The sequence below is a fragment of the Gavialis gangeticus genome, unplaced genomic scaffold (genome assembly GCF_001723915.1).
Source record: "Gavialis gangeticus isolate Ggan-Ray unplaced genomic scaffold, GavGan_comp1, whole genome shotgun sequence".
NCBI lineage: Eukaryota > Metazoa > Chordata > Crocodylia > Gavialidae > Gavialis > Gavialis gangeticus.
The window spans coordinates 94,671,410-94,694,981 of record NW_017729033.1 but is presented as its reverse complement, the minus strand read 5'-3'; the positions used below and the strand labels follow the sequence as shown (position 1 = coordinate 94,694,981).

The 23,572-nt window shown below is 44.2% G+C and overlaps 1 protein-coding gene across 1 annotated transcript in view; it reads left to right on the top strand.

Moving 5' to 3' along the window:
- The window catches only part of GRID2 (glutamate ionotropic receptor delta type subunit 2), a 1,321,020-nt gene that overhangs the window by 750,697 nt on the left and 546,751 nt on the right, over window positions 1-23,572 (top strand). Inside the window, exon 6 of the mRNA XM_019526356.1 lies at window positions 8,026-8,187. Within this exon, the coding sequence (XP_019381901.1) occupies window positions 8,026-8,187 (162 nt within the window). The remainder of the gene's footprint in view (window positions 1-8,025; window positions 8,188-23,572) is intronic.

Genomic DNA, 23,572 nt, shown 5'->3' with positions numbered 1-23,572 from the left:
CAGCGGGGTCTTGGGGCTGGAGCTGCTGCCACTGCTGTTGCATGGCTAGACAGAGGCTGGAGCTTCCATGTGCCCCATGCCCAAGAAGGAATGGAGCAGGAGCTGCACCTGACAATAAGCAGCAGGGGGGAGTTGGGTACAGAATCAGGGGGATGGGCAGATGCTGCAGGGGCACAGGCACCACTGGGGAAGGCAGGGGGACGAAGCCCAATGTCCAGCCTCCACGTCCCACCCTCCTGCTGTTTTAGGTCTGGACCCACTGCCCTCCCCCCACCACCACCACCATGCCAGGTCTGGCCCCACTCCCCCCACTGTGCTGGGCCTGGGTCTGGGCCTGGGCCCACTCCCCTGCTGCACCAGGCCTGTACCCACTGCCCTGACTTTGCCGTGGCCATGCCCACTGCACCTGCCACACTAGGCCCACTGTCCCCGCTGCCCTGAGCTGCTCCCCCTCCCCTGTCACTCTGGGCTTGGCCCTGCTCTGCCCTTCCATCACTCTGGGTCCAGCCCTACTCTCCCCCCTCCCCCATACTGCTCCAGGTCCAGCCCTGCTCCACCCCCCCTCAAACTGTCTAGGCTTTGGAGGAGGGGCAGACTGAGATGCCCACAGTGCAGGAGGGAGTGGGGCAGGGGTGACTTATTCCCAGTGGCGGGACTCGCATGGCACCACGCCACACTTTGAAAGCAGTGGCAGCAAGGCAGGGAGAGGAGGATGCAGCCCACCCTTGCCCCATGCACAGACCAGGGAGGCCACATGCCCCCCCCTTGGGTCCCTGGCACCACAGCTCTGGAGGAGCTACTGGGCTCCAATTGTCCCACGGCCCAGCCTGGCTCGAGCTCCATTCACCATAAATGGGGCCCCAGCTAGGCTGGGCCGGAGCATGGGGCAATCAGAGCCCAGTGGGTTATCCAGGGTTGTGGTGTGGGGGAGCTGAGGAGGGTTATGTGCCACCCCTCTCCCAGGCTCACTTAGGGTGTTTGCAGTGGCAGGAGCTGCCCACCTATACCTTTGGAGCTCCTAGTGCCCCACAACATAGGCCAGCCTGGTCATAGCCTGCCCCCACCAGGAGCAGCCTGATGTAGCCCCAGCCTCACTACCCCCCTCCATGGCCCTTCCCCTGGTGGTGGCAGAAGTAGCAGCTGCAACCCCCTGCTCCCCTCCCCACTCCTCTCCCTACCAGCTGTTGTGAGGGGGCGGAAGTGGCTCTCACTCCTGACTGCTTCTGCTTCCTTCCCTTGGCCCTGGCTCAAAGTTGTGCCCATGGCCAGCCGGGCCAATCAATCACTGCCTGCTGTTTTGGCAGCACATGTGCTGTTGGCCCAGAGCATTAGACAGACAGACAGATGGACGGACTGAGGATTTTATTTTATTTTGTGTGTGTGTGTGTGTGTGTGTGTGTGTGTGCATGTGTATTATGTATATAATTAGGGCTGTGAGAAATTTCACTGTTTCGACTCATTTTGAGCTCAGAACAGCAAAATCAAAATGAAACAAAAGGCTTTCAAACAGCCTCAAAACTAATTGAGGGCAGGCAAAACATTTCGAAAATTTCAAAACATTTCAAGTTTCAAAGTTGGGCTTGCTTACAGGGAAAGAGAAACTAAGGAGAGGGAGGAGGAAGAAGGGGAAGGACTGCTGTGATACTGACATGTGTAGCTGATCCTTCCCTGAGGTCCCTTCCAATCCCAGTGCTCTGGGGGAGGGATGGAAAAACAGCTGCATCTTAACACATGCACAGTGTCACCCACGTCATGAGTTTTGCTTGTCAGCAGCTTGCAGTGCAGTTTTCCAGAAACCCCTACATGTTTCTCCTTGAAACCTGGCAGACTTCATGCCCTCAGAAGGAGCTACCACCCTGGCTGTTTTCATCCAATCTGCCAAGAAATGGCAAAGTTATAGGCAGTTTCGTACTTCCCATTATAGCCTATGGGTGAAACCTCGATGATTTCTTGTTTTGCCATATCCCATTCAAACTGTTTTTACTTATTTTTTTCTGCTTGAGAACAGCAATCCTGAGGTCAGCATTGCAGTGTCCAGGGAGGTTGAAGTGTTCTGCCACAGGTTTTGTATATGCTTTATATGATCAGTGGGCACATCTATACAAGATGCTTTTCTGTGCAGTAGAGCAGTTAACTGCTCAGTAAGCATCCACGTCTACATGTGCAGATGCTTACTATGCGGTAAGCTTCTCTAATAGCAAGTAAATCTGCTACCTAAAAATGCAAGGTGCAAATTTACTCATGATTAGTAACTATGCAGTAGAGAATGTGTAGATGCCAGCCCCAGCCCCAGGCCCTTAAAAGCCTGTGGAAACTTTGGGGCCCAGGGGCACGTGCTGGCAGGCTGTGGCTACAGCTAGCTACTGTGACCCCCAGCACAAGCCACAGGGCTGCTGCAGCAGCCTGCTTGCACCCCAGTGCTGCTCCCTTGCACCGCAGTGCTACCCAGGTGCCAGGGCTGTGTCATCCAGCTCTTCAGGGGGCTGCAAGGTTTGACAGCACCTAGGCCCAGTTGCAGCCAGCTTCTGGCCACCTGGCAGGTGACTCCCAGCAGCCTGCCCTGACCCTGCAGCTGCTGTCTAGCACCACCTCACCACATCACCTGGTAATCCCATACTGTGCCCTGCTCTAGATGCTGCAGACATCTATCCACGCCTGGCAGCACCAGAACTGCCACATGGAGGCCCAGTGACCCATTGAGGGAGCCATGCTGTCTTCCTTCCCAATGCTATACACTGCCTCCCAGGGCTCCAACTAATCCCATGAGGAGACTGCAGACTTGATTATGCCATGGGGAGAGCCTGAGATCCTCAGCCAGTTCACACTGTTTGGGTGCTCCAACACCCAAATTTATGAGGGTCTGTCAGGCCATTTGCAGGAGTGTGGGCATGACTGGTTGGTGCAGCAGTATAAAGGTCAAGTGTGAGCATAAAGTTCAAGGTCTTGTGGGCACAGTGGGTCATCATCACTGACTGCAACTGCTGGTTGGGGGGTGTCCGCAAATAAATGCCCTTTAAGTGGCAACTGGACAACATTTTCACACCCTGGGATCCTGGCCGTATTTGAGCACAGGAGGCCTGCTGAACCTCCACTATGGCCTGCCATCCACGGTGATACATCACCAAGGGAGGGCTCCTTGAGCCACCAGTAGCCTGTCCTGCTGAGCTTCACACCCTGGGCATCATCCAGCAGTTCTGGGAGCCTGGGCCAGTGCTTGCCCCACCAGCTCCATGTCCTCAACTCTGCCCACTATGCCAGGCCAGCCATGGCACCACTGGCCACCAACAGCTTCAGCTCCAACCCAGAGGGGCCCCCTGTCCAGGCAGGCATGCCCCTGTGACCCAGGACACTGTGACCCAGGACACTGCTGGGGGCCACATGGCCTTGCATCAGTGGGGACCAACCCCAGCCACCAGGCACACCAGCCCTGCCCACCTAGTAAGTCCTGCACTGTGGGGTGGGCCCTCAGTGCCCCTACCCCTCTACCAGCCCCTGCCCTGGTCCCTCTCCCCGCTCAGCCTGGTCACACTCCCCTGGACCCCTGGTCCCTCCCCCCCCCATAGCACATTGGGAGGTGGAAAACAGTGCAAAACTTAAATAAGCAGCCTGTACCCCCTCAGCTAGGTGGACATAGGACTCTCACATGTCATGGAGACTCTCACATGCCATGGAATGCATAAATGCCAGTTGTGATATCCCTCTCAGCTGCAGGGGGCAAGGTCACATAGTGCAGCTACAGGTAGTCCTCCAGGTTTACCCACTACACTGTCAGATCTCAGGTCACATGCTAGGTGTGCAGGTGTGCCCAGGGAACTATGGCCATCAGCAGCAGGGTGTAATAAGCCAGGCACTCTTCAGCCCATGCAAACAGCTCTTGCATTACCTCTGGGACATTTGCACCAAGGACACACTCAGGGTGCAGTGCCACCATAGGGGGTGGAGCCAGCCCTGGTGTGCCTCACTAGAGAGATCCCCTGCAGGGAGGGCAGGAGCACTGGCAGCACTTGGTCCCAAACTTGCAGTTTGTGGTATTCCCATCTTCAGGGAGAGTATCCTAACTGCCTACCTTCCAGAGTCTTTCATTTCTTTCTCTTTCTGTCTCAGAAAGAGACTATTTAAGTATTTTATATATACTGGAAGATTGCCAACAGGAGAGACTGACAGCACTTCATACCATACTATGTAAGAAATCATGGCACCCTATTGGGAAGAGGGGGTGGAAGAACATATGAATGAAAAAGAACATGAGAATTAAGAATGTGTGCAGAGCTATTAAAATATCATTTCAATAATGTTGTGTAACCACAGAATGTAAGGAACAAAAGTTAAGAATATTGGATGAAAATGAGAAATTAAGTCAGGGAAGAGTTTTTGTAAACTAAGTGAAATGCTATTTTTTGTTACAAGATATTAAAAACCACATTGGCTGTCTTCTACAAGACTGAACAACTGTTGTGATCGTGGTAAAAGCTTGGTGTCAGTTCTCTATGATTTAGAATCAGCATGTCATCTGAGTTGAATGTAGTGCACACAATTAAAGTATTGGTGTGCAAGTCAACAATAATTATGATAAAAGTAGCTGAAAACATTTTTCTTCTAATTCAGCTGACTGATGCATTGATATTCAAAGAATTATACTTTATGAACAAAACAAGACTGGCCTCTTTTTTCCCCTTAAGTTTTATCTGGTAATCAGACATACAGTGTTTGTAGTTTTGATCTTGATTCCACAGTCTGTCGGGCTAGAAATTACCTAAGCTGCTGGTTCATTTTAATGGCAAGAAATATCTGCAAAACACTGCTGAATTTTAGGACATCTGGAAGAAACAGAATTTTAACAACTGAGAATATAGTGCATTATGCATCCTGCTTTTGTTACTTGGGAGGGTAGGTGTGTGTATAAACACTCGTGTGTGTGTGTGTGTGTGTGTGTGCAGACTTTAAATGGTTAAATGGTCATCCTGTGGTGCATAACAGGGAAATAATTAATGTACCAAATGTCTTGGGTAGGAGAAGGGCAGATATGCAGAAGCAAAAATTAAGTCTAATATTTTGTTACCAGTGACAGATTATCCTATAAATGCTGAGTTGAACTATAGGTAAAGGATCTAAAAACTGCTTAATGGCTCCTGAACTCTATACACTAGAGTCCTATTAATACTTGATATAGGCCCAGCTAAATTGTTCCTAAATTAATAAGTGTATTCCTCTGCATGAACTGTGACAAAGGTTTTCTATTCCCATGGTATTAAGTTATGAAAGCTACCTTGAAAACAATGGCATTTTGTTGTGAAATGATGACTTGGTATCTGTAGTTCTTTATGTACTAATTTAGTCTCATTAGTGGCCTTATTGTCTTTGTCCTCTAGAGATTATTCCTTTTCAGTCAAAGTTTCTGCAAAATTTACTATTACTACAGGAGTGAAATTATCTCCCATTATTCTACTTTTACCAAGAAAAAAATCTTTGTGGGATGAATTTCTAAGTGGATTTTTCTTTTAGTTAAAGGATATTCAGCCCTTCAGATTGGAAGATAATGCAAGTCATTCAGAGTACACACTGAATTCCACCATTTTTAAACCAGTCTGTGTACCCTGAACTTCTGTTCTGTTACAGGTTTAGACTGGTTTATCATCACTTATACTGGTTTATGTGTAATGTCTGTTCCTGGCCTGAAAACAATTGATATGGGAGGGTAATGTGTTCTGTGAGTAAATAGAGATGATTGCAGAGTGATTCAGAAGGAATGGAGAAGTCTAGTGAAGGGAAGAAAAGTAGCCTAAAGCTCATTGTGGAGTTTTGTAGAGGAAACCTTTCCAGCATTCTGTGGAAGTCCAAAGTAAAAACCTTCCAGTGAAGTATAAGGAGATATCATATTGTGGAAGAGAGTCAGATCCAATACAGAATGAAGGAAACTGGAGCCTATATAACGCAATACATTTATTAAATGTAATAGATAAATAAAATGGGCATAAATGGTCATTATTTTCAGGTGTTTTTTGGGCCATGGAACATCTAGACCAGCATATCAAACTCTTTAGAAATCCCCTGTTCCTCCATAACTGAATTATCGCCTCATTATCTCCAAGACCTTCCTAACCTTAAGTTTTTTTCTAAAAACAAAGTAATTAACATCCTTCCCCATTCTTTCTCTGTTTCACAGCTTTAGGTCCCTGTCCCATCATTCCCTACCCCAAGCTCTGAATGTTGACTCTCCTCATTTTTAATTCTTGGGTAGAAACCACAACACAGGCTAGCTAACATCTCTTCAAATCAAGTAAAGGCATTTTGGGGGTGGCTAGTAGATTGGTCTTTGTAGCAGCAAAAACAAAGGCCTGCATGAATTAGCACAGGTCTGTCCAACTGGTGACCCACAGGCCTCATGCGGCTCCTGGGCTATGGGGGCTACTGCTCCGCATATTGTTCCAGCTCCATAAACAACTGGATTTTCCAGGCTTCCTCTCCCTCTGACTTCCCTACCTGTCCCAGGGAAGGGATGATGCAGCATGGTACAGCCCATGGTGCTGGGGGATCCTGCGACTCAGGGCACCTTAGAGGCATGATGTGGTGAGGGACTCCATGATTGGAAGAACTAAGGTGGGCTGGCTGCCTGGGGGGGGGGAGGAGAGAGGAGTACATGGTGCTGCAGGGGAACCTGTGGTACAGCAGGGTGGGGCATGTAGGGTGTAGTCCAGGCCTTGCTAATGTGGCTCATGCAGCGCGTATCCCCCAGTTGCTTAGAGATTGGATATCCCTCAATTAGCTCATTGCTGATTACTAATTACTTTTCAGAAGCTAAAAGCATTTTAGAATCCCTTATGATATGACTAGGGAAATTTTGTTTCCCTAGACAGCTGCTGGCTTTAGAGCTTTACAGAATTGATAGGCAGATTATTTACCTACCTACCTACCTACCTACCTGTAGGTACTCCTCACTTAACATTGTCCCAGTTAACATTGTTCATTATTATGTCGCTGATCTATAAGAGAACATACTCATCTGAAGTCATGCAATGTTTGTTTATAATGTTGTTTGGCCACCGCCTGCTAGTAAGAAACTATTGTGATGTAATTGGATTCGCTTAACATCGTTTCACTTAAAGTAACATTTTTCAAGAACGTAACTACGACGTTAAATGAGGAGTAGCTGTATATTCTCAAATGCTCTGGACATGTCTTCTAGCTTCATATTGCTTGCTGGGTACCATATGCTCAGGCAGATCTGATGATTTCTCTCTGTGATATTTTTAGCAGGTTATCTGCCCCTGCCATTTCAGGAGATAAAGGACTGAAATAAGGCCATTTTTAAATGATTTGTTTCAGGAGAGTTTATGAATTATGTTCCTTTATTCCTTCATGCTTAGTTATATATTAGCATTCACATCTGGCTGAACCTACAGTAAATTTTAAAAGTAAATATATAAAAATGTAACCAAGGTAACTGCAAAGGGGAAGGTAGATTACTTTTTCTTCTGAATTTCGGCATGCTTCCCTGTATAGGGTGTGTAAACTTACGGATGTAAGAGAGTGTGTCTGGGTGTGTAAAGAGTGTTTGATCCTTATGCAGTTAAGTCCCCATGCCGTGTAATGTGACAACATTGAACAAGGACATTTGTGCAACAAATTTTAAACCAAGAACATTGTTCTCACATTTTACAACTTCAGTTATTTACAGAAAATAAACATTTCACCCAGACATGACAGTATTCACTAGTGCTTAAGACCCAAAAAGTGAAAGCATTTAGAAGTAAGAGGGAAACTCATACTGATCCTGCAATTGAATTTGTACAGGTGAATGGGTTTTCTGATACCCAGGTTTGGAAGTCAGCAGTAGAGATCCAGTTGTAACTGTTAAGAATAGGGAATTTTTTAAAACAGATATGTGTTGTAAAGCTAATGGTGTCCTGACAATGTAAAATCCAAGTAAACCAAGTGATTATTGAGAGGCAGGAGAAGCAAATCAGTTATGAATTCTGAAGTGTGGATCTTCTTGTATCTAAAAATGAGTTTCAACTCTCTTTACAGATTTCAAACCTCTACATATATGACACTGTGCTGTTGCTGGCTAATGCTTTTCATAAGAAGTTAGAGGACCGGAAGTGGCATAGCATGGCCAGCCTGACCTGTATCAGAAAGAATTCCAAACCCTGGCAAGGCGGGCGATCCATGTTGGATACCATAAAAAAGGTAACTTTCATTTTCTGCTTCATTCTCTTTAATTTTTTTACCAGTTGGAAAGTAATCATATATGATAAAAAATCATTTTGGAAGCTATAGTATTTTTGGTAGCAGCAGCAGTGTCTTTTTTATTTAAAGAAAAAAAAAAGAAAAGAAAAAGCAGTTCTGCAGTGACCAAAAAAAATCTAATGGAACTCGCTCTTTAAAGATTGTGTTTTGTTTTGCTTTTTCTGAGTGGGCATATTTGAAACAAATATATTATGGTTGCTGAATATTAGACCAATGGGGATTTCAAGCCCAAGTAGTACCGTACCTGGAACACATCACAACCTAGGAGGTAAAAACATGCATACAGATAAATTATTTTGAAATAACTGATCTTAAAATTAGTTGTTCCTTCATGTGTAAAGCAACAGCATAAGAAAAGTCATTGGATAGTTCCATCCCACTGATATTTTGTGCCAATGCATCCATCTGATATCTGTTATTACAGTGCTGCAGGCATAATGTAATGGAATAGTAGAAATCAGAGCTAGAAAGACCTTATTAAATCATCTAGTATGCTAGCACAGAATTGTTCCCTATAGTAATTTGTCTAGCATAAGTATCAAGTATGGGATCTCCCTACTTCTTTCAGATTGTTATTTCATATATTACTTGTGCTCTGCATGAAAAAACTTGTCTTGCTTTTCAGCGTAAATGTCCCTTTATTGAAGGACATACCGTTATTCCCAGTCATCCACCTTTCCTCCTTGATGTTTGCACCTTTCAAGTATTTATAGATGATTATCATGGCCTCCTGGATCAGTATTTAGTCAAGATTAACAAATTTTACTCTGTTTATGCTTTGCTTGGATGTAAATCCATTCAGCCCCTTTACCACATGGCTATATCTTGTTTTGACCTTCTTCCAGTTGTCCTCTTTCTGGTAATGAAATGTGTACAGATAAACTGTGCACTGGCAATGCCTATATTGCATTAATGAAGGAAAATTCCAGTGATTTTTTTTCAAAAACTAGCATATAGTTTAATTTTTTTTTAAAGAATTAAAATTAATGTTTATAAATGCCCATTTAATAGAGGACCTGGATCTATGAAAGTAAGCAGTAGCTGCTGTCTTGGGTCAGATTCTCAGCTGTGCCACATGAAATTTCTTCAAAGTACCTCCATGCTGTTCCCAGTCCTGGGCCAAATCTACACTAGCCCCTGTGAGCTGCTTCTTGTGATGCTAGCTGACTCAAGACCTGGTCTAATAGTTAGAGATCACCAAGATATAAGGACACCTAGGGCCCTCCTTTTATACTAAAGTCAGGACCTATACACCAAATGGCAAGAACCTAAGAGCTTTTACAACTGGACCACTTGTGTCCTCCACACATATGACTTCCTCTATGATGGGATGGGCAAAATATGGCCTGCAAGCCAGATGCAGCCCACCAAGGGATTTTATCTGGCTCCCAGTATGTCCCTGGGTCCTGCCCAGCCCAGATGCAGGAGTCAGTCTGGGCCATAGCGCATGTGGCTAGTCCTGCCATCCCCAGGCGTGCAGCAGGCACGGGGCAGCCTGGCAACCAGACTCCACTTCCTGGCAATGGTAGCTGCTTCCAGTGTCACCATGTTATCCTAGTTCAGGGCTGTGAAATGGGTGGTTCACTAGCCATATGCAGCCCACAAGGGGACAAACTGTGGCATCCAGACTTCCTCCTGGGCACCGTTCCCTCCACTGCTCCAGCTGCTGTTGTTCCTGGAGCCTTCCATCTTTCCCTTCCTCCTCTGATTCACACTTCCTCTCTGCCACTGGGGACAGGACTGCAAGTCCCAGGGGGCACAGGGCTCTGGGACCCAGGTGGCCCCACAAAGCAGGAAGTCTGCATGGCAGTAAGAGCTCCAGGTGGCTTGTGCAGCAGATAGGAAGGTGGAGGAGACAGCATAGGAGCATGCAGTGAGGGAGCCCATGCATCCCGGGAAGCCTGTGACACACACAGATTTGGTCCCCATGACATTTGGCCCTAGGCTGCTGAGAAGTTAGACAGCACTGCCCTAGATGACACTTTCACCTCATGCATGGCTCTTCCAAAGGCCCCTTTCATTAAGACTTGTATTTCCTAAATATTAATACACTAAATATTAGTGCATGAATGTTAACTCCCAGTTACTCCTGTCTGTGTGGTGTGCTCAACCAACAAGTCAGAAAACCCACTTTACACTTTTGCAATAAACTTAACACTTGTTTTCTGAGTGAGGAGTTGCAGGAAAACTAACAGCCCTGTTACACTCCCTCAATACATGTTTGGAGTGCACAGCCATAGAAAGCACCACTGACTGCACTATATCTAGTTTTCAGTATTTTTTTCAGCTTGTCTATGACATCTGTAGATGTAAGCCTAATTTCATTTTTCTGCATGAGCATTATTTATATTGTTTCTCAGCACTGTCTTAGCTTCTTCCATTTCAAATGCTGCAGAGTTTATTAAATTCTTTGTCATGTCATCCTCACTAACCCATCAAGTTTGTCTCCTTCTATTTCCTGTCTTTTAAAACAGAATGATTAATAAAACAAACAAGCAACTCTGCCTGTGACCTTTCACACAAGAGCCCCACAGTATGAAGATTAATCTGGGAAGTGGATCACCCTGAAACATGAAGAGAAATGACCTCTCAAATGAAATATGAAAGCATTTGGGAAGGCAGGAACAAATGAAAAAGGCAGGGCTAGATAAATAGTGAACAAACTTAAATATGTGGAAGTTTCTCAAATGTGCAGCCTTAGCAGAACTGTGTTCTTGTTTCTCTCTCTCTCTCTCTCTTCACTGTCTTCTGTTTAAATGAAATGGCTTTGACGAGAAGCCAGAGGTTGGTAAACTGAAGGCACATCTGATTATTATTTGTACTGCACTGTGTTGACAGAAGAGGATTTTCTGTGTGAATCAAATCTGAATTTAATTACATAAGCCCCCATGTTTGCATACCTTTCCACTTCCACACTGTACAGGACCATCCCCGGGGGTGGCCATGACACCCCTGGTAGCCACATGGCTCCTGCCTCCACTCTGGCTCCTTGGGGTATTTTTCTTTTCCTTTCCTGCCACACCTTGATGGAGCTATTTTGATCCCTCTGGTGGCTGGCATCTCTTGTACCTGGCTAGTCCCAGTCCTGCCCCAGGGCATTAAGTTATGGCCCTCTGGCCCTATCACAGCACCAGTAGCCTTATAGGCTACGTTTGTGGTCTCCATCTTCCCCTGTAGCCATGCTCATGCCTCACAAATGTTACTTACTGTTTGTTTGGAGGGGGCCTCTTGTCCCTAGTAAAATTTTTAACCTCCAGTCCGCAAACCTTTGTCTGGGCCTCAGCCTTCCCAGCCTTGGTCATTTTATTCGGGCTTCACCACTCAGCCCAGATCCACTGTCCAGGACCTTGGCTTCTGGGCCCCAGCCCTGTCTTGCACCTGCGTGTCTTGGGATCTTGGCCCCTATCTTGTGAAATCTGATCCAGCCCCCAACCCTCTGGGTCCCTGACCCCAGGCTAGGCTGCTTTCATTCTTCGTGGCCTCCCTTTTGAAGTGACAGAGGCCTTGGCCCCTGTTACACATGTGGGCAGGAGCCTCTGGTTATGGACCAGTGCAGTGATTGCACAGATGGATTGATTATTCCCTTTTGTCACGCTCTCCCTTCACTGTGAACCCACTGAAACCATAACAGAGGGGCTCTATAGGGTCTCATCTTTGTCCCTTTTGGAAAAGATGGGTTACGTGTGAATCATATCTCAATGTGGTGCCGGGTGGATTATTGCCATACACAGACTATTTCAATGCTAAGGGTTGCAGAATCTATGGGATGCCAGGAAAATAAATAAAAAACAAGGGCAAGGGGAAAAAAGCCAACTCTCCATCTACAGAAGAATATTCTATCTCATTTCATTAGGTTCTAATACTCTCTCTTTTCCCCTCTCTCTGCCCAGGCATCAGGAAAACTACTACTCAATACCACTGTGTTTCCTCCTCTTTTCCATACAAAATTTCTCTTTTTTCAGACTCCTTGACTACAATACTGCCCATCACTGAACAGCTTCCTGGCACTAAGCTGGCTACAGCCTGTCTAAAGCAGACTTGCCAAAATTGAGTTCAACCTGGGGACCCTGCCCAATGACACTTCCCCCAGCAGAGGAAAAAATCCCTTCTAGTTTGCTTTTTTCCCCCCCATATTTCCTAGAAGAAAATAATTCCTTCCTTTGTGTGCATCTAGCTGAGGCAATGCATTTGTGATGAGGCTGGGAGCACAATGCTTGTGGTTTATCTGTAAGTGGACTGTGTGCCTTTGACAGCCAGAGCATGTTTGTGGAAACATTCATTTATGGTTAGGAAGGAACAGAAGCCATGGTTAGTGGGCAGGATTTGTGCATGAGGGAGAATGGTGAAGTCTGTGAGATGAATAGTGGTAAGTGCAGTGAGTAAGAGAGCTCAAAGTATTTGACTGAAGTACAAAAAGGAAAAAAGACAAAAAAGTTGGGGAGAAGAGAAAATATTCTAACATATATTTAATGGGAATAAAACAATAGATGAAAGAAAAAAAGGAGACCAATGAAAATGAAATATAATGTCTTTACTAAAAGGTACAGTGCCAACAAGGGAAATGATGCATTTACTCATTGTACTTCACCTAAAGTAGCTACAAAATCGCAGATTGGGTTTAGAGGTGGAACAATCCAGGGACAGGAGCAATTGAAACTCATGGAGCGCAGTCTGTAGGAGCTGTGTTCTCAGGTTGTTGAAGGATGATAGTGAAGAAGTCAGTTGTACCTGCTTATGTTCCTCTTGCTTTTAGGAGATTGTGTAAGATCTGAGGGGTTATGTGCTGGAACCACCTTCTGTAAAATAGAAAACTCAGCTCTGCCAGCCTGAAGGATTTTACGGGTATCTCAAGGAGCTCATGGATTTTTCATGTCCATCTTTTGGTTAATTCTAGAGAGGGAAAGGAAGTCCAGAGTTCAATTTTCCTATCTATGTTCTAATACAATAGAATTATAGAAAAGTAGGGCTGGAAAGGACCTGCAGAGACCATCCTAGTCTACAGAAATCATCTAGCCTGAGGTACGATCATCTCTATTCAAACTATCCCATACAAACCATAATCTAAACTCTACATAGGACTACTGTCAACCATGACACAACACAGACCTAAAACTGTATCCTGCCACAAGTAAAGCAGGGGAACCACAGCAGTCAATGTCCTGTTTCTATGAAATATTGTCAATATATGCTTGTGGGATCCAGGGTTCAGGTCCATGCCCCCTACTACAGAGGAAGCCAAAACCCCCCACAGTCCATACCAATCAGATCATTGGGTAAAATTCCTTCCTGACCCAAAATATGATAATTGGCCTGACCCTGAGCAGAAGGGCAGAACCCTTTAGCCAATAACCTCCAGCTTTGGTCCCAGGTAAAGCATTAGCACATCCCCATCAAAGTCCCCATCCTTGGCTGTAGCCAATACCCAATGCCTCTGAGAAGTCTTGAAAACATCCTGACATACAACAGAAAGGAGTGGCAGGGCAACCTGAAAACTCCAGAAGCATGGGAAATCCCCAGAATAGAACATAAGCTTAGCTACACCTGAATAATCCCCAACCAGTGGGTGTCCAGCCTCTTCTTGAACACCTCCAGCGATGGAGAGTCCACAACTTCCTTAGGCAGTCTGTTTTGCCACATCACTTTTGTAACAGTGTAGCAGTTTTTCCTGATATCCAAACTAAAACCTACTTTGCTGCAAGTTAAAGCCACTGGTCTGCATCCTCCTCTCTGCAGAAAGATAGAAAAGGTACTTTCTCTTTTCTTTATGGCAGCCCTTCAAGTGTGTAATACTACTATCACATCCCTTCTTAAGTGCCTTTTCCGTAAGCTGAACATGCGTAGCACCTACAGTCTCTCCTCACATAACTTGCTTTCCAAGACCTTTATCATCTTTGTTGCTCACCTCCGAACCCTCTCTAACTTCTCAATATTCTTTCTAAAATGTGGAACACATTACTCCAGATGAGTCCTAGCCTCTGGTCCCTAGTGTCCCTAGTGTCTGGTAGAAACTGTCACCTCCCTCATCTTGTACATAGTGCTTCTATTGACGCAACACAAAACTGCATTCGGCTTTTGCACAGCTGCATCACACTACAGACTCGTATTGAGTCTATGGCCTACCAAGATTCCCAGGTCCTTTTTCATTGTGATGCCATCCAGCCAGGGATCACCCATTTTATATTTGGATTTTTTTATTATTCCTCCCAAGGCATAGCACCTTGCATTTGTCCGCATTGAACTCCATCCTGTTAGCTCTAGCCAACCTTTCCAATCTGTTGAGATCCTTGTGAATCGTGTTCACATCCTCCAGTTTTGTGTCATCTGTCAACTTTCTCAAGAAGCTTTCTATGCCAGCAGCCAAATCATTAAAAAACACAATGACCAGCACCAAGACAAGGACAGACTCTGTGGGACTCCACTCAGAACCTCATGCCATTCTGATATGGACCCGTTAATAATGACCCTTTCCTTGCAGCTATTGCACCAGTTATCTCTCCACCTTTACCTATCCTATGTTTCTCCAATTTGTTTATGAGAAAGTATAGGGCCTTGTGAAAAGCCTTGCTGAAGTCCAGATACACTATATCCACAGCATTCCTTTCATCCACCAAAGTATCTACTTTGTCAAAGAAAGAGATCAGGTTTGTTTGCTACAGGCTGCTTGCGACCATCCTTTCCTCCTCTGGATGCTTGCAAATGGCTTCACTTAGGATATGCTCCAGTAACTTCTTGGGTATTGAGGTGAGGCTAACCAATCTGTAGTTCTCTGAGTCCTCCTTTTTGCCTTTTTTTAAAGAGGGGGACACTACGTTGGCCCTTTTCCAGTCCTCTGGTACTTGGCCCATCTCCCATGACTTCATAAAGATCATTGCCAAGAGCTCCAAGGGCTCCTGTGTCAGTTCCTTCAGGACCTTGGGGTGAAGTTCATCTGGCCCTGCAGACTTGAATTAATTCAGACCCAACAAAATCTGTCTGATTTTCGTTATCTCCTTCTTCAGCTTGTCCCCTTCCTTATCCAGATAATATTTATCAGGTGTCTGGATGCAGTTTAATATTTTTAAGAAGACTGAGGCAAGGTAGCTGTTGAGTAGCTCTGCCTTCTTTGTACCTTTTGTTGGGGGTTGCACCTGGCTTGGTAACAGAGAACCTAGAGCGTCCTTGGTCCTTCTTTTCTGGCTAACATACTTACAGAACTTCTTCTTCTTGTCCTTAATGTCCTTTGCCAGGTGCAGCTTCTTCTTTCTCTGATTTTGTGCCTGCAGGTTCTTGCTATTTCCTGATATGCTTCCTTGGTGACTTGCCCATTCTTCCTTTGCCTATATGCTTTCCTCGTGCATTTGAGGCATTTTAGAAGCTCCTTGTGCAGCCACATTTGTCTCTTGCTGTTCTTGCGCTTTAATCATGTTGGGACCATTTCTTGCTGTAAACAACTGTGTAGAGATGCTGTTTCCTGACATTTGTTTCATCCAGAATTAGTGGTGGGTTCATGGGTTTGATTAATTCTGTCAGAACTTCCCTCACAGAGAGAATAACAACAAAGTATGCTTATTTTTGCTTTTAAACCATGCTTTACAGGTCTATCTGAAAGTGGGAAATTGGGTAGGTCATAATTTACAGTGCTTGGGCAATGACCTGAAGTCTCACATCACAGCAAATGTTTTGTATTGCACATGATTTTAAATAGGCTTAGAATTGAACTTGTGTTTGGCCCACATGTGGCTATTTCTCTGCTGTACTCAGGGGTTGCTGTACCCAGGAGTGGTGAGGTAGGAGTTTATATGCATAAGTAACTACCTTAGAAAACAACTGTAACTTGAGTTTTAAAATAAAGTCCAAAGAGTTGCCTAACAAGAATACTAGGAATAGGTAAAAGATAGCTTTTCATTCTTTGAACTGTGAGCATGCATGTAAAACAATTGTTTTCTTTGCACGTGGAATTCTATGTAGTCTTTGAAACGCTGTGATATTATCAGACTCTTCAGCTAAATTTAGTTTGAATTAAATAAATCCTTAAGTTTTAGAATTGCTTTACCACATGTAGAAATCAAAAGGTATTGGCATGTTTAGTGATTAGGAAAAGACCTAGAAACTCTAATGAACAAGGAATCATAGCAATAATGAGTTGGTAATCTCTCTTCTACCATTGGAGCTCACTCTAGCTAGATACCAGTTTTGCTTTTGAATGGAAATCTCTATCATGTTAAAGAGAGAAGAATATTCAGGGAATACTGGGAATTGTCACTTGGGGAAACTCTAGTTTGTCAGATATACATTGGAGAACAAATAATGATAGTAGAGATTTACTTTTGAAGGTGAAAGTCAACAGATTTCTTTACTATATATTCACTAAAGATCAAGAGGTAGTGATATTTTAGAGCTGATTTTGATAAAGAGGATATTATGGAAGAGATGATTGTATAAAAAATCTTGGATCAAGTGATCATGAGTTGATTCCATTTAAATTACATAGAAGGATAAATAAAAACAGCTGTATCATTAATCTAAAACGTAAAAATGAAAAAGTTGATCATCTAAGGGAACTAATTCATAGTATCACAGGAATGACCAGGTTAGTGATGTCAAGGGACAAAGATGTTCAGGCACTTGAATACAGGATATTGTTAGTATCTCCCTAATTCAAAGGTACAAAAATGATCTCAAATCTGTATTCCAGGTAAAAGGATTTGTATGGAAAGACTTCAGAGTTAACTAGATGAATAACTGTCTCAAAGAGAATATAAATGAATAAGATGAAAGTCTCAAAGGAATAGAAAGAGACTGATCAACAAAAAGTCTGTATCTTAGAGATCAAGAAGCATAGGGATAATGTCAGGATTGCCAATATCTAGTTGAGTCAGAGCTTGCAAAGGAAATTAAAATTGATTAAAAAAATGGTTCTTTGGGCAAATAAAAAGAGACCAAGGCAAGAATCTGGGATTATTCTGTGGTGAGGGTAGGGTAGTTATAGCTCCCAGATCGCATGGATTCAGAATTATAGAGAAAAAAGGCTACATGAAATTACAGGTCAAATATCAAGCATTTTTTAAATAAATCTGTCAAGTCAGGGGTGATACTATGTGACTGGAGAGTAGCAAATAGTGCAGCTATATTTTTTTAATAACACAGTGATCTGAACAACAAGTGGACCCTTTAGTTAAGCATCAATCATATGGAAGAACAAATGCTGAAAGAAAAAATAATGAAAGACAAAATGCAACACAGTAACATCCAGAAGTAGGTTAGTCTAGTATTTTTATTGGATTGAAAAAAAAAAGGATAAAACCAATAAATCCAACCTGAACTTCAGCAAAGTGTTTGGTACAATCCAACAGGAATGTTTGTAGTAAAGATGGAATAAGAGGGGCATTAGTACAAGAATTAAATGGTGGTTAAGGAGCTGGTTAAAGGTGAAATGGCAATGAGTAATGTTGAAAAAGAAGTATCATGCTAGAGGAAGGTTAAAAATGGAGGAACACAGACATGTGAATGATTAACTAAGGTAAGAGGCTAGGATCCTGGGAAAAAAGTCCCTTACAGGTATTCAGCAGGGATAAAATTTAGCCCTGAGTAGAAGAGCTCACGGAAAGCATAGGTGCCACTTCAGATTGACTTCAGCTCCAAGATTAGCATCATTTAATAAGTCTTATTTAATAAACCTTATTTAATATTTTCATTAATGGCCTTGGTGCAAAATGGGAAACTTGAGAAATTTGCTGATGAGACAAAATTGGGAAGCATCCTCAATATGGAGGGAGATTGAGATATCATACAGGAAGGAACTAAAGACCTGGAACACTGAAGTAATAGAATTGAGTAAAGTTCCCTATGCTAGGTTATATGTGGCAGGATAGGGTGTTAGGTCTCTGTTGTGTCAGGGTTGATGGTAGTATTATGTAGAGTTTAGATTACAGTTGTATGGGATGTTTTATATAGATGTGATCCTGCCTCAGGCAGGGGATTAGACTAGATGACCTCTGAAGGTCCCGTCCAGCCCCACTTCTCTATGACTCTGTGACTACGAAAAGGTCATGTACTTAGGAAATAATAAGAAGAATTTATGCTGTATACTGGGAGGTCAAAAATAACTAAGGAAGGGAAGAATGGGGGCATACAATATATGCAGGGATCTGGGTTTTCTGTTCCTGTGAAAAATGGAAAAAAATGTGGATTTTCTCTTTTAACTGAAAAAAAACATGAATTTCTCATTTTAACAGAGAAAAACATGGATTTTCCACTTTTGCAAAGAGCTCTCTGCAGGCTGTCCCAGTTCCAGCCTGTAAGGGGTTGGGGAGAGCAGGAGGAGGGTGGTCAGGCAGGAGATACCATGTGCATCTGTGAACTCACACATGCACATGGCCACCAGGCAGCCTGAAAAGCAGCTCCAGCAGGCAAGCCTAGCATTAGGGGGTGGGGAGTAGGATTGAGGATAGGGAGGGAGGGAGGGAAGGAGTTGGGCTGGGGCTGCTGCCCAACCTGGATGGTGGGTGCGGCTTGGGGTCTCGGGCTAGAATGCATGGTCACATGGCCTGGTGTGGAGCAGGACAGAACCACAAGCGGCTTGGCTGGGGGGGCTGGTTTCCCAACACTACGCAAAGTCCTGGGGGGTGAGAGGGCACATGGGTCAGGGGTGGGCTGCTCACTGTGGGCTTGGGCTCCCTGCCCTGCTGCCCTTCCCCCAGGGCCTCTGTAGCCCAGTGGGTAGGACCTGGTGCAGTAGCTGAGAGTAGGGTGGGGAAGCTCCTTGCCACCGCTAGAAGTAGTGGCAGATTTAGAGTTAGCGGGGCCCTGTGCAAAGCTTCATTTTTAGGGCCCCCCACTCAGGACCCAGCCAAGAAAAAAGACATTTGAGACAGCAAAAAAATGGTGAAGCAAATTCTTTGCTAGACTACTTCAAAAAAACACATTTAGAGCATAGTTTGCAGAAAAAGTTTGCAGAATTCAGAAAGCCTGGACCACTTCAGGACCTGCAGTGCATATTAAGTTCAGTCATTTGTCAGATTTGTCCTGCATTTTGGGGCCCTCTGTTCTTGGGGGCCCCGTGCCACTGCATGGTTTTTTTCCTGGTAACTCTGCCACTGGCTGGAAGCCCTGGTGAGTGCCCCTTGTCCTCCCACCAGCAGTGGGGGCAACACTGTGGAGTTGTGCCCCCCACTGATGCCAGACAGGCAGGGGGCACCTTGCTAGGATGGCATGGAGCTCCCAGCAGTGGCAATGAACATCCCTACCCAGACCTGCTATAACCTGCCATGCCAGGTCCCACCTGCTGGGGCACAGAGGCCCTGGGGGTGGGGGCAGCAGGGCAGACAGCCTCAAGCCCACTGTGGGCAACCCCCCCATCCCTACCCTCCTGCAGCAGCCACCGCATCTCATGGGCAACAGCCAGGGCCAGGTGGGAGGCCCCTGTGGGGGTCAGGGGTTGTGAACCTGGGTCCCTGGCCTTGTATCCCTGGTAACTGGGGGTCCCCTCTGGCAGGGCTGGAAGGTGGGAAGCTGTGGGTGGGGAGCAAGGGATGCCAGCAGGAGGGCTGTGGGGCTACAGGTGGGGAGTGAGGGGCCTGGACCTGCATCCTGGTGAGTGAAGGGGGCAGGAGGAGCTCTGATTTTCCATGATAAAAAAATTGAAATCAAATACCAAATTGTATAGGTATTTAGAATATATTTTATTATAGTGATTGAGGCACTGGTAGGCTTCCAAATTGCTTTAAAATTTTAAATATATCAATAAAACATTGCGTTCATTTGATACCTATATATATAGTGGCATTTCATTTTAATCGTGGATTTGGGGGGGTTAATCAGAGAGTTTGCTATTTTTAAGCAGAGAAAACCAAGATCCCTGGTTATATGGCTATAAAAAGGGTTAATACAATCCTAGGCTGTATGTGAAAAGGCATTTGCAGTAGAGATAGGCAAGGATAAGTGCCATTTTACAAGGCCCTAATGAGACTTCATCTGAAATACTATTTATATCTCCAGTTACCTGCATTCAAGGAAGATAAATTGAAACAGGAACAGCTTCAGAAAATGTCTGCAGCCAAGAAAATAGAGAGCATGTCTTATCGGAGAAGTTTAAAGGAATTTGGCTGCTGTAGCCTACCTAAACAAAGGCTGGTAGATGATACAGTTCCTTTCTTTAAAATACAAGGGTAGTAAATATGAAGGTAAAAGATAGCTTACACTAAACAGCTATTTTGTTACAAGAACAAATGGGTATGAACTTGCCCCGAATAAATTCAGGCTGAAAATTAAAAGGTTCCTAGCCTTCTAACCTTCAGAACAGTGAGGTTCTGAAACAGCATCCCAGGAAAAGTAATGGTTGGGGGAATGCCTAGTTAGCTTTAAGAGATGGCTTGACAAGTTTACAAAAGAGTTCATGTAACATGTTTACCTGTGATAACACAAGACTGTATTTGATAACCCAGGAGGTCCCTCCTACATTCCAGTGTTCCTATGTTTTCTGGTTTCAAATAACTACAACTGAGCATAAGCTTTTTATAATGCTTCTTTCCAGTTTTTTAGCCTAGATAAAATGGAAACCCACAGAGCCTTCATGGTGAAAACTGTAGAAATTGTTCACTTTGGGGCTGAAAGAGAACACTTGTAACAGTGCTTCTTCATCGCAGCTATGGTTAAATTTGCCCGCTCATATTTGACTCCTGTTCACAGCTCAATGATAACATTTTGTCCACAGGCAAAAATGTAGTGCTTAATGTCTAAACCCATTGGATAAATCACCGATGGTTTTCTTCTCAGAAATCCATGTAACTGGTTTAAGTCAAGGCAGAGATGCTCCCAAGCAAATGGTCCATCAGACTAGCATGGTTAAGGCAAACCGGTTTAAGTAGCCAACAGAAGACATGGTACGATGAGCATCATGTCTGGCCATTTTTCACTCCCTAACCTGAATGACCAGTTTGTGGATGATGTCCCCCCTCACTGCATGGTGGATCAGATGAAGATATTTCAAAACTGAGAGTATTCTGTAACGTGTCTGCACTGCCTGCCAGCCTGTCACTGTTTTTAGAATGGGAGGGGGGAAGGGAGTGGAGGGAGTTCATCTGAGGGTTTTTCAGTCCCTGCTAGTATATTGTAGCCCCACCGAGGTGGTGGTGGGGGCTCCAATCCCCCCCCCCACACACACACACCCTCCAGTGCTGGCTGGGGTACCCCTAGAACAAGTTTCCTCTGCTCCCTTTCCCACCTCCCATTCTGAAAACTTCGCAGCCTAGCAGAGAGCAGGGGCCATTGCTAGAGAAAACCAGCTGCAGGGTGGCAGCCAGCAGCTAGATTCTCCTCCCCCTCAAGCCAACAGTGAACTTCTGTTTGTTCCATGAGATAGCTGTAATTCAGAACACTTCCTGCAAAGCGCTGTGTTACAGCAGGAGCTGCACTTCTGTCTGCACCCCAAAGACAATTACTTTGAAGTCAGTGATGGAGTTTTAGAAGTGTTCTGCCACAGGCTTGAAATTTCAAACATCCCTTCAAATAAATCACATTTGTCATCTGCATTTGTGTCTTCTTTTTAGAAGTTATGAACATTTAGTGTCTGGATCATTGTGTGTACACATATTTCTAAAGAGACATTTTCTGTTTGAAATTGACACTTATTCCATGAGATAAAACATGGAGTAAAAACCAGTTTAAAGTAACATTGGCCGTCAATATACATTACAAAAAAAAGAGTCCATTTAAAAATGATTCTAGAAGAAAATAATTATTAAACCCATTAAGTAGCTTATTCAAAATGAATGAATTTAGCCAGACAAGTGGCTGGGATTTCCTAGCCCCAGGGCTGTGCTGCAAACATATACAGACATTCCTGGGACCCAATGTACAATCACATAGCTCAGGTCTCACATGTACATACGTTCACTGGTGGTGGGAGACACACCAGGAACACAATCTAAGTAAGTTGGCATGGGTGAGGGGATTAGCAGGTCCACCAATGAGGGATGATGAGTCTGTAGGGTCCTAGCAGGTCCATGAAGGTGGTTGGTGGGTCCAGGAGGGGTGGATCATCCATGGCTGCTCTGGTACACACATTCAGGTTACATTGGGCACAGGTTTACCCAGTCTACATAGTTCACCTCCTAGGTGAACTAAAGTTAGATCAGGCTGGCCAGTTTTTGCCCAATCTGACCTTTACAAGCGTATGTACGCATCAACATTTAGATTGACCTAACCCTAGTTAAGTTGACCTTCTAAGTATAACGTCTGCATGTATCCTTTGTTCTTTGTTTCTTTCTTTAGAAACAACTGTCCCCGCGAATGAAAGACTTGAATAATTTCTGTTTTCCAGTAAAAATATTAAATGAGGGACACAAATAAGTCAGTAATATAAAATAATGTTAGAAAAAAACTAATGTTTCTAATCATAATATAAATTAAAGTAGGAGTCTACTAAGGATGACTCAGGAAAAAATAGCATAATATTATTGCTCCCCTTACATATCTGCTTCCCTCCTAGACCATGCCTTCCTAATCATATCTGTTTTGTTTAGTGACACAAACAAGATTTTACTGCTGTTGTTTTGCTAGATCCTTTTTGTGGAAGACTAAGCTTTACTTCATTCTGGTTCATGCCTTATCTACAGAATTGTTACCTAAATTCTGACTTCAGAATATTTTATGTCAGTGATGCTTGGTGATGTTGTATAAAGCAGAGATGTAGTTTAATTCTCAGATAAAAGATTAAGTTAGAATTAGTGGCATTTAGAAAAATTCTCTCTTCGAGTTGTAAAACTGAACTTATTTGATACAGAAAATTCTGATGGAGAATATACAGCACAGATTTATTAGTGTCATTTTTCCTTAGATTACCTACAATTCACCATTCAATTCAAAATATAAGCTTTCTGAAAATAATTGCACTTTGAAAAATGGGAAGTTTTAAAAGTAAAGGATAAGTAAAATATCTTACAGCTCATGAGTGGTAGGGGTGTGCGAAACAGGCTGTATTCAATTCAGATTTGGCCCGAATCGGGGACAGTTATTCGATTTGTTGATTTGGATCACTGTCCTGATTTGATTCAGCTGAATCTGAATCTGAAGATTCAATGCTGCTACAGAGAATCAGTGATTTGGCCATAAACATAGCTTTAAATGTTTTTTCTACATACCTCAAGGTACCAGGCAAAGCTCATGAATGCTGCGATGGTGGGGTGCATGGAGCATCCCACAGGAGCATGGGGGTCCCCACATGCTCGGTGGTGAACCCAGGTTCCCCCTCAGACCCAGGAGGCACCAATCACCAAGCTGGGGGAGTGGGGTGCAGAGGAACCCCCCAGCATGCTCCCCAAGGGAGGCAGAAGTGGACTGGAAGTGC